The sequence below is a fragment of the Toxorhynchites rutilus genome, chromosome 2 (assembly GCF_029784135.1).
Source record: "Toxorhynchites rutilus septentrionalis strain SRP chromosome 2, ASM2978413v1, whole genome shotgun sequence".
NCBI classification, from domain to species: Eukaryota; Metazoa; Arthropoda; class Insecta; order Diptera; family Culicidae; genus Toxorhynchites; species Toxorhynchites rutilus.
In genome coordinates this window covers 306,667,180-306,683,322 of record NC_073745.1, presented here as the reverse complement: position 1 = coordinate 306,683,322, position 16,143 = coordinate 306,667,180, and the positions used below count along the sequence as shown (strand labels likewise).

Sequence of the window (16,143 nt, the reverse complement as noted above, 5' to 3'; positions counted from 1 at the left end):
GAAATGTTCTCTAATGATGAACACTCGTAAGTGTTCAAGGAATTGTTGAATAATATTAATTTTTCACTGAACTACGATTAAATGAAAGTTGACCCAATCTCTACCCTTGGAGGGGGTGACAATAGGTCAAAGTATTGAATATCATTTTCTATTAAGAATTGTGTTTAGAAATCAATTTTTCGATAATTTCAAGATAATTTAACAACATGTAAGTGTCTTGAATGATTATTTGTGTTATGAAAATAGTGTCAATCCACCTAGAAGTGCGATGGAAATGTTTTTATACAGCCATCCCATGTCAAACCGATATACAGCGCGGACTCGATTATATACAGTTTCAGGTTTCTTTCCACTGTACATAATCAAATACTGTATATAATCGAGCAAAAAAAATAATTTTTTTATCCGTTTTTTTGCATGTATTTTTCGTTTTTTGAATATAAAAGGAGAATTTGATTTTTGATTCATCGCCTTAAAGTCAGAAAACACCTTTCTCACATGAAAAAACAGGAAGTGGGTTATATCTGTGGTATAACCGCAAGGGTGACGTAGGACTATCGTTGATTTAGTGATTATTTGTTTTTAGTTGCATCTGAATCAATTCTGAATGAATGAATAAATGAATATTTTGGGGACTTTGGGGGAAAACGAGAGCGTTACGTTGGAGGCACAAGGTTTTATGCATATAATATTGGATACGAAAATATTCTACTGATGGGGAAGAATAATCTTCAGAAACTTGATTGAAAAATCATAAAACCAAATGTATTTGATCGCAGTATTATATGCATAGCTGCTCCGATGCTTCAAGCTGAACCAATTTTCGACGCTGGTACTCTCTTGGTCGCCTTCTTCACAAAACAAAATGTATTTGGTCACAGTATTGTATGAATAGAAAACCTTTGAATAAACTCTTTCGCTTGAATGTAATTTTCAATAACAAGGGGAACTGGCATCACTGAGCTACCCTATGGTATGCAACTGCACAGCGTGAAAACGTGAGGTACAACCATAATAGCATAACAACGTAACATTATTCTTTTTTGTTCAATGTGATTGTGAAGACAGTTTCCGTTCCTTGTTAGTATTTTTGAAACAAACACCTGGCATTCCTGGTTATTAAGTTCAATGTTTACATTTGGTTGAGGTGCTTGTAAAATACCCATTTGATAATCGAAGAAATTCTAGTTTAGTGGTAAAACTATTTCTGAAGATGAAAGTGGAACAAAGCTATAGCGATAGTTTAAATCAACATGAAAACATACCAAACCAACCCAGACGACGACTCGACTGATTCGTCAGCGAGCGCAGCCGAACGGTCGTGTCAGACGAACTACTCGTCTGTTTTTAGTCGAGCTCTACTTCTGGAATATGAAAACAAACGAGACGAGAAGACGAACTCTCGTCTTCTCGTCTCGTCTTCTGGAATAGGGCCCACAGTGTCTGATAACGATTTCATATAATAATGTGTAGTCGAAATATTGAAAAATTTATGGAAATGGTTCAGTAGGGGTCAACTTTCACCAATTTGGAACTGCCTTCAGGTATGCTAATCTGAAAGGTACCTCTGTCAAGCACAGTCCAACTTAGGTAGATGTTGACACTGTTCCATCGGTATTGCGTATAGAAGACAGTTTTACCAACTTAGGGATAATAAGAATGTTGGGGAGCTTTTCGAAGATCACAATATCATCTAATGCATTTAAAATTTTCTGGAAATTCAAAGGTTTGCTTGAAAGAAGCAAATTTATTGTGGTTTATTGTTTATTTTTTCCAAATTTATATTATTTTTTTCCGTTTGATATAAGTGAAAACCCTCAGCATCGTGTTCTTCCATCCAAAAGTGTGTGTGTGTGCGTGCGTGTGCGTTAAAGCTTTTCCTTTTATTTAGCATATTTGTAGTTGCTGATTTTTTCATTTAAACTTTCTTTTCCCCCACAACGGTACTATTCAAAACCCAAACAAACACAAATTTCTTGGTGATTTCGTATTATCTGTGCTTAGATCAAGCTTCGGAAGGTAATTGACTCGCTCATTGTTGTTTTTCTTTGATCTTGTAACTAACGACATAATCAAATCGCACTATTTCACTTATTACACTTTAAACACCAAGAGCACCAATTACTGAGCATTTGCACAAATATTACATTGAATCCAGACTGACAAATCATAAATGTATCATGCATGTGTAAACGTTCACGTTGGGGAGCAAAATTATTGATACGTTCTGTGCTTCTTGATTCAGGAGTTCATTCGTCAATCAACGGATATGCTTCACGAAGAACAGCAGTCGGAGCCACGCAGTGGAATGCCCAGCGTTCAGAACAAAAATCGCCGAATGTACTGCAGTGCCAGCAACATCGGGGCCGTTGACGAGATCCGCCGTTTGAACCTGGAGACATACAATAAACCAACATACATCCTGATGGCTCCCGGCCACAGCATCACCGCTCGAAGTCTATCCAAGCAGATTCGGGAGGAACTGAAGTGAGCATTTGTTTTTTTTTATAATTCATGATTATGTGTCTTTAAAATATTCGTATCATACCTATATTGAAGGACCAACGTGACGGATGACAACAAGGTACATGTCGGACACGCAAGTCCAGAGCGGCCCAGCAGTCCGGTCTTCCCTCCCGGTCACCTGCGAAACAGTATTCAGTTCTTCGAGAACCTGAGCAGCAAATAAAGCAACGGGCGACCGTTTCAACTTAAGTCATATTCATTTAGCAGTGCCATTTTTCAGTTTAATGATACCAAAGTGTTTAAGCGACTTCGAGAAAAATTGGCCTTGAATGCGTGGATCTACGTTCTGATTTATTGTGTCGTTTCAGTTTGTTGAAATTTCCAATGGTAGGCAATTGACCTACGTTGTGTAGTAGCATTTAGAGCGTGAAAAGATTACCTTTTCTCAATTCTCATTCCGACCAGCAGCGATTGGTCAGATATGAATTGTAAATTATGCTTTTGTTCAATTTGTTTTTGCTTCTACTGATTTTCTTATGAATTTTTCACCTTGTTCTAATTATACCAAATTATGAATTAATAATCACGATATTTCGTTCTTTTCCGAACTCCGAACGCCCAATACACGTTTTATCCCCGGCTTTTATTGAGTCGCTGGAGAAAACATGCACGGAATGAGTTCAATCGCACGTCAATTTCTCCTTCTTCCAGCTAAAAATGAATCTCCGTAAAATAACAGAAGCAGTGTTCCAATCGAATCTCCATACCTCATCAAATTTATAAATTTCCTTGTAACACGTTGGGGAAACGCATTCCCGGACGCAGCGCGTTTTCTCTATGCCGTCAAACAATTCGCAGCGATCGCTCTGATCGCAGGCAGATTCGTACTCTCGGAAGGTAAGTTCCTGCAATTTCCAACAAAAACAAATTCAGATCGAAACAACTCGTAGCCTACCGGATGCCGCTTTACATTCTTGCTCGTTTCTTTATAATCGTACTCGGGAAATTGAAAAACTACTTTATTAACATCACCACAAACGTGTGACACGAATGCGGTCACGACAACGAGAGTCCGAAAATTTGAACTTTCAAACATTTTGATTCCCCGTGAATAGTTCCGGCAACGATTCGTCTTCCGGCCGCAACATTAATATTCCCCATACGCAAAACATTTCATTAGCGTGTCAATGGTTTGAAAATTGCGCCTGCGCAGGCATGGGATTGTTTTCGATATTTATTCATCGATTTAAGTGACGGGTATTTGCACCACTGTGGACAGTGATGCCAGACGGCCATTTCGAATATCTTCACACTGCAGAAGAGAAAGTGTATCACGTATCTTCACAATCATAATGCACTAAAAATTTAAAAACATTACTTAATTTAGGGGTTTATTGTAATAAATGCATAGAACATTACTAAATTCATACGATTTTATCGAACAAAACTTGAATTTTTATTTTTTCGTAACTGGTACAATGTTGCATTTATGTACTATTTATCAAAATATCGAAAGCTGCGCTGCTCCAATTATCGTCATGCGAAAACCCCACGTTTTCACGCTGCCTTAATGCATATCACGCTGTGGAAATGCATATCATAGGGCGCTAGAACACTCAGCAGGATAATTAAAAAGCTCTATGCGTAGCCGACCGAAAAGTTTGCGTTACATATTAAAGATAAGAATTGCGTTACGTAAGGGTTAGAGAGGGGGTCCATAATCCGGATTTTCAACGTAACGTAATTTGTACCCCACGCCCTACTATAATTGGTGCATGGAAGAGACATTTCAGAACAAGTTTTTTCATACAATTTAGTTAATTAATCATCGATAAATTAGTGGAAATCTTCAACTTGTGAATACTTACTTCCAGTCTAATTATAATTTTGAATCAACTGATCTACTAACATTAGACGAATTTCATGCCAACTCGACTAGTCGTTGGCAGCACCATCTCAGATAGCAGTGGAACATTGTGGGTGTAAGGACATGAGTCATTTAAGTAACTTTGCATACTTGAAATATTCGAAAAATAATTAGACAACTTTTTGAAAAAAGCCATTTTTTTTCTTAAAATTTTACAAAAATTTATAACTTAAAAACTATGATATCTTCAAAATTCATGTCAAAGGATGAAATGTAGAAAATTGATAAAATTTTTACGAAAAAATACCAAAAATTTTTTGGAAAAAAATTTCGCTGAAAAAAAAGTTATTTTAAAAATTAAAATTCATTTTTCTCAAAAACATATTTTTTCAAAATATATATATATATATATATATATATATATATATATATATATATATATATATATATATATATATATCTATTGGATAAAAACATGCATTTACTATTGGTAACTCTGACCTGATAGTAAGTACAGCGCGGACTCGATTATATACAATCTTTAAATTCTTTTCACTGTATAAAATCGAGCCAAAAAAAATTTTTTTTTTTTTATATACATATTTTTTTGGTTTTTGAATATGAAAAAAGAATTTAATTTTTGATTCATCCCCTTAAAGCCAGAAAATATCTTTCTCACATGAAAAATTTGAATGATTTCAGAGGATCAGAATTTTATACAAGATCAGATTTGATGAAAAAAATTCTACCCATATGTTCGAATTTCAACAATAATAGAGTTATTCAATTTTTTCTCTGTTTCGGGCTCTATTTTCCTCTAACTGGCTCAACTTAAAAAAAAAATACACTACGTAGGATGATTCTGTTGTTTCTGTTTGAAAAATGTGAAAATTTAGTACAGAATATAGTTATGAAAAACCTAAATCAGTTGATTTATATAACATTTTGGAAGTGAAAAACTTAAAAGTTAGTGGTGTTATTATGATTTTATCCCAAAAATGCCAAATATACTTGAATGTTTCTATCACCCAAATTAAAGCTCTCTAGGCACCCTACACTTTGTTATTTGACATCCAACTTTTAAAGTTTTTAACTTCGCTGTAATATCATTTTAAACCATTCCTGATGGGGCTTCAATTGAAAATGTCAAAAATCACGATTTCTACTTCATTGTACTTATTGCAGCCAATTAACTTCCATTTTTACGTTGAAATATTTGATTTCCGCTTGAAATAAGCCATTTTTAAATATTTAAAAAAAATCAAACTGTATATTAGGTTGGGGAAAATATTATCCATTTTTTTTGCGTGAAAACATTTTTTTAATATGCTTCGGAATGTCCGATTTGTATGCAAATATGCACCGTTTTGTTGTAAAATCTGCCATTCTAAAAGAAGTGTCATAATGCCTCTTTCATAGAAATCTTGGTCCTCATTGGCGAAGAAATCTAGCCACAGATTTTTACAATCTTCTCTTGATTTCTTATCACTCTGGAAGTATGCACTTATTTTACTGTTACAGTGTCGGAACCATAAACACCATTCACAATTTTAGCGGTCAGACTTGCATTTTCGCCTTTATAAAAGAAAAAGTGTAAAATGTACCGAATTTTCTTTTTGTTGACCTCCATTATTAACACCATGTGAATAGGGCAAACAAAAAACAGCAAATGATTTTTTTCAGTGTACCATGTCACCTTCACAACAAAATTGTATGATCAATATTACAAGAGATATCGATCACTACTGCCAGCTATAGAGAAAATAACGGATTACTTTTTCCTCAACCTAATATAATCGAGCCCGACCGGTATTACAAATTTTGATATAACTACTATTCACTAATTATCATCAAAATCGACATTTACATCGGGTGAGCCTAAGAACAAAAAAAAAATACATCGGGTTGTGATATTTTTTGTGATTTAACACCGTTTACTACATATTGTTTATGATAGTGCCGTACATCACACATTGCATTTTTATAGGAAGACAGGGGATTGGATAGGAATCATGATTAGAAAATTTGGAGAGAAAACTTCTTCATGGGGCACTTGCTCTTCATTCACAATGTCGATCGCAAACATAGAGCGACAGAATTCATTGAACAATCTAGAGTTACGCTACAAAAACACTAACGATTTCGAGCAGATAAACCGATGGAATAATTCCACTGCGCGTGGCGTACTTTTCGTACAACATTTTGATTACTACCAGGACGTTGCAAAAATTTCTACCCACCTGTACGCTGGAAGCTTCGAACGGACGAAAGCATGAAGATGCGATGTGGAGGTTAAGCAGAGCACCGTTAGCCTGCGTATGATAGCGATAGCGCAGCTGCTCCGGGTAAGCATTTAAACGATACAGTGGATGCCAGATATAGCATCCCGCGCATGATGTAGCATCTTTCCTGTGTGAAAGCATTAAGGTGGTGCTGAATATGCTATTCAGCATGGTGCTACCCAGCAAACATTAAATCGTATGATTTTGCACGTGCCAAGTCTTACAAGCAATCCGAATAAATCATAATCGCATATAATATCAATCAAAGTATGTATCGTGTATATTTGAAATCGCATAAAATGTAAAAACTCGATTTTGTATACCATTATCAAATTAAGTCGCAATTCGGTATAATAAACATCAATTTTATGATGTACATTGTCGTAAAATATATTTAATCCGCATCATATGCGTATATTACGCTGATGCAGTTTGTGTGTCATATAAGCGTATAATTTAAATCGATTCAGTACTGTAGTAAATCGTGTTGCACGCTGAAGAAAATCATGAAACAGTAAATCTTATTAGATCCTAATAAAGAACATATTACATCATATTGAAATGTCAATGAAATGCTGATGCACTCGAAAGTTTTAACCGCTGTTGAATTAAATTTGAGATAGCCGCGCGAGATAGCTGGTGGATGATAATCCAGACGACCGGAGCTCGAACCAGCATCGGAGCAGTTTTCACCAAACATCAATATGTGCCATTTTAAACATTCATATTCCACTCCCAACACAAGTCAATCAAACAATTATTATTTCTACAAACATAAATACTCATATATGAAAATGGCGATTCGTGAGGCTATAATAAACATTTCACGGAAATATTTTGTGCCATTTGTTTTTTTTTCTATGTCTGTAATAAATCGTATATGAGTATAGCAAAAGTCGTATTTGGTGCTTTGACAATTCATGAATATATTCATATTAGATCGCAATTCAATTTCAACATAATCGCTATTATAGCCGGTCAAAGTTGCATATTCATCCAAACAAATTCGGTAATCATTTGCCATGTATGTATATGGCCTCCACTTTTGCATGCATCTGCCAGTTAGGCGCTTTATATGCCAACCAAATTTTAGGGCATGTGATGTTATATATAGGCTTGTTATGCGATTTAATGTTTGCTGGGTAGGCACTTAGGAGGCGATTGGCCATTGAGGGTTAGAGCTTTTAAACGACCTGATACTTTTACTACTTTCACTTGTGATCGAAAAGGTTTGCATATTCTCATCAAGATGGACAATTTATTCTATGTTAACGTGAATTGTGTGCAACAGTGAGCAACACAATTAAATAATCATGAAAATTATCGAATTTCATCGTATAAATACATCTATTACGAGTATGTGTTGGCCTTCCCTTCTAATCATCCTTCAAATGCAGTTTTCTAAACTGTCAAATAGCTGTTTTTGGATGCTTTAAGGAACTCAATGATGTTTTTTTTTCATCTTTTTGATGTGTCGTTTTAACATTTGTGAAGACTCCGACTCACCGCTGACAAAACAAATTGACGATTGCAATGCAAAAATTTAGTTATAAAAGGCACACAGTTCAAGAAGCCTTGCAGAATGAGATATTGATCGGATTAACCATAAGGAATTTTATCTTGAATTTTTGAATAAATCAATCTACGTAAACTATTCGTTTGCTATGATTATTGCTTGCAATGAAATTTTTCGAATAATCATCATTTTTGTAATTCAATCGAACCAGATGACTTTTTCAAATGTCTTCAAACGAAACGAAAAAAACATAACCCATTAATACAATATTTATTCTAAACCGAAATCGAAATGTATTCAAAACGTTTTCACAATATTTTTTATCTCCACATCTGGTATTTCTGGTAATGACCAAAGTGCATTCACATACACCATCATCGGCAACATTGACGTTGGAAAAATAATGTGCGATTCACATAGCACGTTACGGAGAAGAACGTCTACGTTCCGTCAACGTCTCCACCAATTCACACATGCAGTCAATGCTTCCACCAGCACCGTCACGTCAAATGCCAAACGAATGATTTATTGAATTTTATTCATGGTGTCGCCACCTACAACAATTTTAAATTGCAATGCCCTCTTTCAAATCAGCATGCCTAGAATCAGTTCTAAATTTTGAAAAATTCAATGAGAATCATTGAATTCAATTATTTAAATGCTTAAACCCCGTAGTCCGACCCTTATGCAACAATAATAATAAATGGAATAATTCTTTCAACTAGTCGCGAATGATTTTCACTTCGAAATTTGGAGCTAAGAGATATGTTGGCATAAAAAGTACAGTAAGTTACTTATAAAGCGATATGCTGAGGCACCACTCAGTGTCGCATTGGAGTAGGTTTTGACAGTAATTGGACATTTGCGACTGGTGGCGACTTTCAATGTGGGGCCATAATTTGGGCCCCGAACTCAATGTTTACAAAAATCTCCAACTAGAGGTAAAAATGTCTAATTAAACGTGTTGCATCACAGATCTGTTCAATTAGCTTAATGTCGATGTAGATGTAAATTACTGTACAACCAAATCAAAACAAAAGCCGAGACACAAAACCCAGACAAAAACCAAACGAGCCGTCCGTCTCCGTCAATTATTCTTTTCTACAAACCCTGCCGGTCGTTTTCGTTGAACGTATGCTGACGGGTCGTTACGTTGCTGGTGTATGTGAATGTTTTCATGAGAATTGCATGGTAGAATCATTGACGTATCGTGACGTGACGGGACGTGAACGTGACGTGTATGTTGTATGTGAATCGCACTTAAGTCCAAGAGAATAGTTGACGGGACGGTAACAGTGACGCTGTATTTGTAGCGTACTTTAAACAGCAATATTGACATCACGTTCCACTGTTCCACCTTGCCGGACTCAACATGATTTTAAATGTTTTGTGCAAGGCGCCTAGAAGTATATCCTAAGGTGAGGCCGTTTCGTCACTAAGTTCGTTAGGAGAGCGGTATATGAAAACAGTACGGAAGAAAGCGGAAGGGGAATTATTTTCTTGAAGCGTGAAAGAGACAGACTGATCACGAGCGAGCTGCGGCACAAGCGTATTGTGTTTTGTTTACAAACAAAACACAGTAGACTTCCAAGATGGCTGAAGAGTGGTTTTAGCAAGTTGGCCCACCTTAGGATATACTTCTACGCGCCTTGGTTTTGTGTATACGGCAGCTGTCAGAAATATCGAAAGAGTCTCATTTGTAGTGATGTCTAAATTTTTCATTTATTCGATTATCGATTAATCGTTGGGGAATTTTTCAATATTCGATTCATTCGAATAATTCTCGTGTAACTTTTGAAAAGGTCCAATGTAACATTTTCGTCAACTCGAGAAAAACGAAGTTGAAGACCCGAACATTAATCTGCGAATTGTCTTGAAAGGTATCGATCTCTATCGCTACTTTCACCACTAGCAGTCAAGAATAACTCTGAAAAACCAATCGTAACTGTTGTTCCGTGATTTGAGCTTAAATTTGAAGCCTAGGAACGAAAAATGTTACATTGGACGTTTTGACTGCCGCGTTTGCACATTGGACATATTACGTTGCACGATGAGAATCTGAAACTAACTACTAAACAGCAATCGAAATATCAGCATTTCGTTCTAAAGACAGATTATTGTTGTTATCACTCGTTGAATTGCACTGAAATCGCTAACAACGCCCGTAGGAAACAAAAACTCAAAACGACCAAAGTACGACTTTGTATTGTTTTGACTGCTCTGTTACTTCGGACGTTCCGAGTGTCGGAGGAAAGTGGCGTCCGAAGTAACAGCCGAATGCTTAAAATCCGAATCTGCACATTGGATATTTTTTGTATCGGCGATAAAAAGATGAAGAAGATAGATACATGAACGGTTGTTTTTGTAATGCATTCAATGATTGAAAACTAATAGCGTGCATCCATTAACTTGATTTGTTTACTTTTGTTACATAGGACCTTTTCAAAAGTTAAGCGAGAATTGTTTTTCATTATTTGATTAATCGAGCGAATATTTATTTTTGTAATAATCACGTATCACGTTGTCATTCTGGTCGCGTGGTCTATCGGGTTGTCGATGTTAGAAGGATGGATATAAAAATGTTCGATTAAAAAATTATATAGCCTGATTCTTAACTAAAATTAATTAATTAAAATGCATCAACCTTGAGAAAGATTCCTTTTTTATTAATCGCGATTACAGTGGCAATTATTCGATTTATTCATATTTTGATTTTGAATTATTCGATACAAAATTACTCGATTATAATTTCAGATATTCGATTATTTGAATAAATCGAACGATTAACCGACGTCTCTACTCGTTTGTGTTATCATCCTTGCGGATGCGTGTAATCTCATTCAAATTAGGCACGCGTGACCGTTTTCTTTCGAAGGTTTCAAAACATTCAATATTGGATTTGCGCAAAATGACCACCCTTTCGCCCGCGGAATCCGGTGAATTCATCGTCAAGAATGCAAAGTTCCTGAAAGTGAACGAAGATGGGATTCGGAGCTTGGTTAAAGAAGTGAGTGATTTCAGAGCAATAATCCGTTATCAGTTCGTATGACGAGCGCATCTAATCGACAGCGTTACCTTTCAAGGTAATAGATGGGATTCAAACAAAGGAAATCAACGTGGAGAACTTTTCCCAGCACGAGTACCATCCGAAGCCGACGGATCCACATGCTGCGAATTGGATATTTTTGATCGATACACTCAACTTCTGCTTCTGGACACCGGGCAATGCCACCAAGTGGAAGGTTAATGGCCAAACCGGCTATTTCTCACTCTGTGCCGCGATGGTGACCGGAATAAATCGCCACAGTAAACAACTGCAACAGAAACAACCGCTTAGAAAAAGTGTAGTAGGCTAGAAATATTTGGCGCGGGAAAAACATCATGTGCCTCACATTTCTATTATAAATTTATTCTCTTGTTCTCGTTTTTCGAAATTTATTCTGAGGACAATGTAATGGGGACGAAGTCCCCATTTGGCGAGGATAAGGAATCGAGGCGGCCCATGCCGCCAAGATGACGCAATCCGAGTCCACCGCCGACCCGCCGTCGGAAGCGGCGGTGTCTCGCACGCAAACCTGGGATCCACTGATTGCCCGGTTAGTTTGAAACATAGGATACGATCCTTTAGCAATGTCCGACCGAGCTCTAGCGAGCGTCGGACGGTATACGTCTGCCCGGGGCGTTACGTTTGCCTGGGGCGATACGTTTGCCCGGTTAATTCTTGTTTTGAAATACAATACCGCGCCACAATATTTATAGCCTACTACACATTTTATAAGCGGTGGTTTCTGTTGCAGTCGTTTTCTGTGGCGATTTATTCCGGGAACCGCCGCGATAAATCGGGCCCTCGCGAATGGAGTGGACATCACCAATCCATCGTTCTATTCGAAAATAACGCTGGAACAGCTGGAACAAATTCTTCGTTCGGATGACGGCGAGACTCAACCCTTACTAATGCCGGAAAGAGTTGCTTGTTTGCATGAGGTGGGAAAAGTTCTGCTGGATAAATACGATGGAAAATTTGACAAATGTGTCGAAGCTTGCAACAACTCGGCCGTGACGCTGCTGAAATTGGTGACGGATGAATTTCCTTGCTTCAGGGACGAGGCAATGTATGACGGGAAGCGTGTTTCCATTTACAAAAGAGCGCAAATTTTGGTTGGTGATCTGTGGGCTTGCTACCGGGGTGAAGGTCTTGGAAGGTTCGACGATATCGAAAAAATGACCATGTTTGCTGATTACCGGGTGCCGCAAGTGTTGGTACACTTCGGAACGCTTACCTATTCGGACGAACTGATGGATCTGCTGAAGTCGGATAAAATTTTGGACAACGGGTGTTCAGAAGAGGTTGAGATTAGGGGTGCCTCTATCTACGTGGTGGAGCGTCTGAAGGAATTGGTGTTGGCCGAGCTGAAGGCGAATCATCCGGATATTTCACCGAAAAATGTGAATGCTGTTTTGCTCGATCATTTCCTGTGGGATTACAGACGGAAGCACGCGGTCGAGTTGGAATACATTCCGTTTCACAAGACTATCAGTGTGTACTACTAGATTATAGGTTCTTTTTATTTGTTTTTGAATACAGTTACTGTGGAGTATTCGGAAATAAATGAAATAAAAAAAATAATAAAATAATATTGAAAATATTATTTATAATAATAAATAATAATAATAAAATAAATAAAAGAATATACTCACAATTGATTGATGACTTCTCATGGTTCAAATGAACTGATGAATTTCCCGCTTTACTTTGACAAGCAAAAGCAAAACTTTGAATATCTTTATACAGTAATCGTTCGCTAACTGGTCCCGGTTTAACTGATCTGCTTTTTATCTGGGCGAACGTTAACTGGTCATTGGGGCTGTCCACATACCACGTGGGCAACTTTAGGGGGAGTAGGGGTTACGAAAATGTCCACGATTTTCCACGGTGAGGGGGTAGGGGTATAGCCAATATCCACGTGAAATAAATATTTGAGAGAAAAACAATCACATCTATATTTAATACGTTAGGCCCCGATTTTTTTCTTGCTGCGCTTTTCATTAAGCGCGCATCAATAGCGTTTGCACAATATCAGTGTCGGTTCCAGTTCGCAAAAATACTTATTGTCTAGATAGAAAATAGTCAGCAATTTGACTAGAAAGTAGTCAAATTTTATGGACCATTCGAAAACAAACCGTATATATTTTTATTTTATTATTTTGTAACTGTCAGTCCCAGTCAGTCAGCACTTTCCTACCAAAAAGCTCAAGGACGCTGTGCTCAACGTGTTTGAAATCAACGAAATCTGTTTCTCATTTTAAAGAATTTTTAAACTTTCTCAACATGCTTGTTCTGCGTATTTAACAATAAAAAGTTTGAGCCGCCTGATGTTTTTTCAAATACTTGTCAGTGCACAGACAGAACACAATGGTAGAATTCATGGTTTTTGAAGATGCTTAAAATGAAATTGCTACGGAAGTAAATAATCTAGCAATTTTGTGTCAGAGAATTATAATCATATAGCAGTTTGTGAAGATTTATGAGGTTGATCAAGGGCTTTTCGATACGTTACTAAATATCCTATGTACAGTGTTGGAAAGAAAGAAGTAAACAGCACTACACAAAATACTTTTTCATGATTTTTTTTTTTTGAAAAATGAACGTATTTCTTACAATGGAAAGGATGTAAACAAGATATTGTTTGTATTCATTTTCAAATTTTATGAAACTCCCATTCATTGGATTTTATCATTCAGTATTGTGCATAGATGCTCAATAGGGCTGGGGTCTGAGGATTGGGATGGTCACTCAAGCATTTTAATCTTTTTGGACTGAAAATAGTATTTCGAAAACTTCGAGGTGTGCTTGGGTTCATTGTCCTGTTGGAAAATACAGCCTTTAATATTCATTTTCCTGAGTGACGGCTTTAAGTATTCCTCCAAGACATTGACGTTGGACTCAGCAGTCTTCTTTACACCGATCTTGACGAGATTGTCCACCCCATTCCAAGAAAAACAGCCCCACACAAGCAGTCATCCTCCACCGTGTTTAACTGTTGATTGAGTAGGCTGATTAGCTCAGACTTCAGGCTGTCATTTCTGTTTTTAAACCTCTTACTCTAATCGGTCCAACCAATCTTCTTCCAAAAGTCAGTCAGGCTGGAGCTCCTGGTCGTGGACCGTCATCATTCTCCTAGTTAGCGCTCAACTTCCGAGTCGATAAGTCGATTTTATCAAACGAGCAGATTTTGGAAGTCGTTCACAGACTATTTGATACGTTGTTGGTTTCTTTCATCTACGCTATCCGCGACGGCACATTCCGTGATGCCGCGTCGCGAAAAAACGTTTCGCGTCGACTACTCGCAATTTCCGAAATTGCTTTCTCATGACGAGATCCATAAGTTCGTTGGAAAAGAACACGGACTTACACGTGAGAATGTTCTGCAACTTCAGCCAAGCAGACGGCTTGCATGTACCTTCGTCAAGGTCAACAACCTCCAACTTGCTGAACAAATAGTGGAGCAGCACGACAACAAGCACGAGTTCGTGTTTGAAGGGAAATCATACAAACTACGAGTTACGATGGAGGACGGTGCGGTAGAAGTAAATTTGGTTGAGCTACCCGACAGCGTAATCAATGATCAGATTGCTGATTTTCTCACCGAGTACGGCGAAGTCGTCAGTATTCGTGACCTACTGTGGGATAACCGATACAGCGACTTCGGTGGTATTAAAACCGGGGTTCGTATTCTTCGGATGGTGGTTACGAAAAACATTCCTTCTCTCGTGACAATTCAGGGAGAAGAGACTGCGGTGAAATATAAGGGGCAACGGCAAACGTGCCTACACTGCCATGAGTTTGTACACATTGGCATTCCATGTGTACAAAACAAGAAACTGCTGGTGCAGAAGCTCGCAGCAGACCAATCATACGCTAGCGTAACGAAGGGCAACCCGACAAAACCTCAACACACCAAACCAACGAATCGTCGTAAACCATCGTCAGCTTCATCAAAACGTTTGACAAAGAGTCCGCTCACTGTCGGTGACTATGACAACACGCGTCTGAAGCCAAATTTCTCTGAAATGAGTGGGACACAAACCGCAGTACAACAACAAAATAACACGATGCCACCCCCCGCTACACCTTCAACAACGATACCATCCGCAACACAAGCTGTAATCCAGCTATCGCCCATATTATCATTCCCGAACGCCACCACGTCACATCGTAGACCCGATGGCAACGAAACAGACAAATCACAAGCTTCCCAAGGCTCGAATGACAGCCGACGCTCGCGTAGACAACCACCAGGCAAGAAAATGCGTCACTACGGAGAAGACGTCATCATCACCGAACACGTACAAGTTAGAATCTCCGACGAAGAAATCCAATAAAATGGAGTACGTCAGTTGTAACATCGGGACGATCAATATAAACACCATCACCAACCAAACCAAGCTAAACGCCCTTCGCACATTCGTTCGCACAATGGAATCCAACCAACATTGTGTTTTTGCAGGAGGTAGAGAACGAACAGTTAGTCTTGCCTGGCTACAACGTTGTCTGTAATGTCGACCACTCAAGGAGAGGAACGGCAATCGCTTTAAAACAACACATCAAATTCTCACATGTAGAGAAGAGTCTAGACGGAAGATTACTCGTCCTTCGTGTCCACAACACAACGCTCTGTAAAGTGTATGCCCCATCAGGTTCCGTTCTCCGTGCTGAAAGAGAGCGGTTCTTCAACAACAGCATTGCCTATTACCTTCGTCATCGGACCAACCACGTCGTCTTAGGTGGTGACTTCAACTGCGTGATTCGTCAATGCGATGCGACGGGCAAAATTCGAGTCCCGCTCTTCTAGCCACCGTTCAGCAGTTACATCTGCATGATGTGTGGCAACGACTTCGTTCACGAGAGATCGAGTATACTAACATCACACACAACTCTTCGTCTAGGCTCGACCGTTTCTATGTGAGCAACGGTCTCCGAGAACAGCTGAGATCAACAGCTGTACATGTGT

At 38.2% G+C, this 16,143-nt stretch overlaps 2 protein-coding genes across 12 annotated transcripts in view; both read left to right on the top strand.

The window, feature by feature from the left end:
* The window catches only part of LOC129771390 (uncharacterized), a 174,903-nt gene extending 171,854 nt beyond the window's left edge, over positions 1 to 3,049 (top strand). For 10 of the 11 annotated variants that reach the window (XM_055774984.1, XM_055774988.1, XM_055774981.1 and 7 more), the window contains 3 exons: positions 2,005 to 2,019; positions 2,246 to 2,487; positions 2,560 to 3,049. In XM_055774984.1, the coding sequence (XP_055630959.1) occupies positions 2,005 to 2,019; positions 2,246 to 2,487; positions 2,560 to 2,689 (387 nt within the window). In that variant the 3' untranslated portion in view covers positions 2,690 to 3,049. The remainder of the gene's footprint in view (positions 1 to 2,004; positions 2,020 to 2,245; positions 2,488 to 2,559) is intronic. The other variant, XM_055774982.1, reaches the window with a different exon arrangement.
* A 7,870-nt stretch (positions 3,050 to 10,919) lies between these two features.
* LOC129771398 (queuosine salvage protein) lies at positions 10,920 to 12,728 on the top strand. Its single transcript, XM_055775000.1, has 3 exons — positions 10,920 to 11,138; positions 11,215 to 11,405; positions 11,959 to 12,728. Exons 1-3 carry the CDS (start codon positions 10,956 to 10,958, stop codon positions 12,680 to 12,682), a joined length of 1,098 nt encoding a protein of 365 aa, XP_055630975.1. The 5' UTR covers positions 10,920 to 10,955; the 3' UTR covers positions 12,683 to 12,728.
* Positions 12,729 to 16,143: the final 3,415 nt, after the last annotated feature.

What these genes read in the sequence shown, in the direction of transcription:
- LOC129771398 (XM_055775000.1), top strand. Translation starts at nt 10,956, where the DNA reads ATGCGTGTAATCTCATTCAAATTAGGCACGCGTGACCGTTTTCTTTCG. An exon ending in TTCGGAGCTTGGTTAAAGAA is followed by an intron (nt 11,139 to 11,214) that starts GTGAGTGATTTC and finishes TTACCTTTCAAG; the next exon opens with GTAATAGATGGGATTCAAAC. An exon ending in ACCGGCTATTTCTCACTCTG is followed by an intron (nt 11,406 to 11,958) that starts TGCCGCGATGGT and finishes TATTCCGGGAAC; the next exon opens with CGCCGCGATAAATCGGGCCC.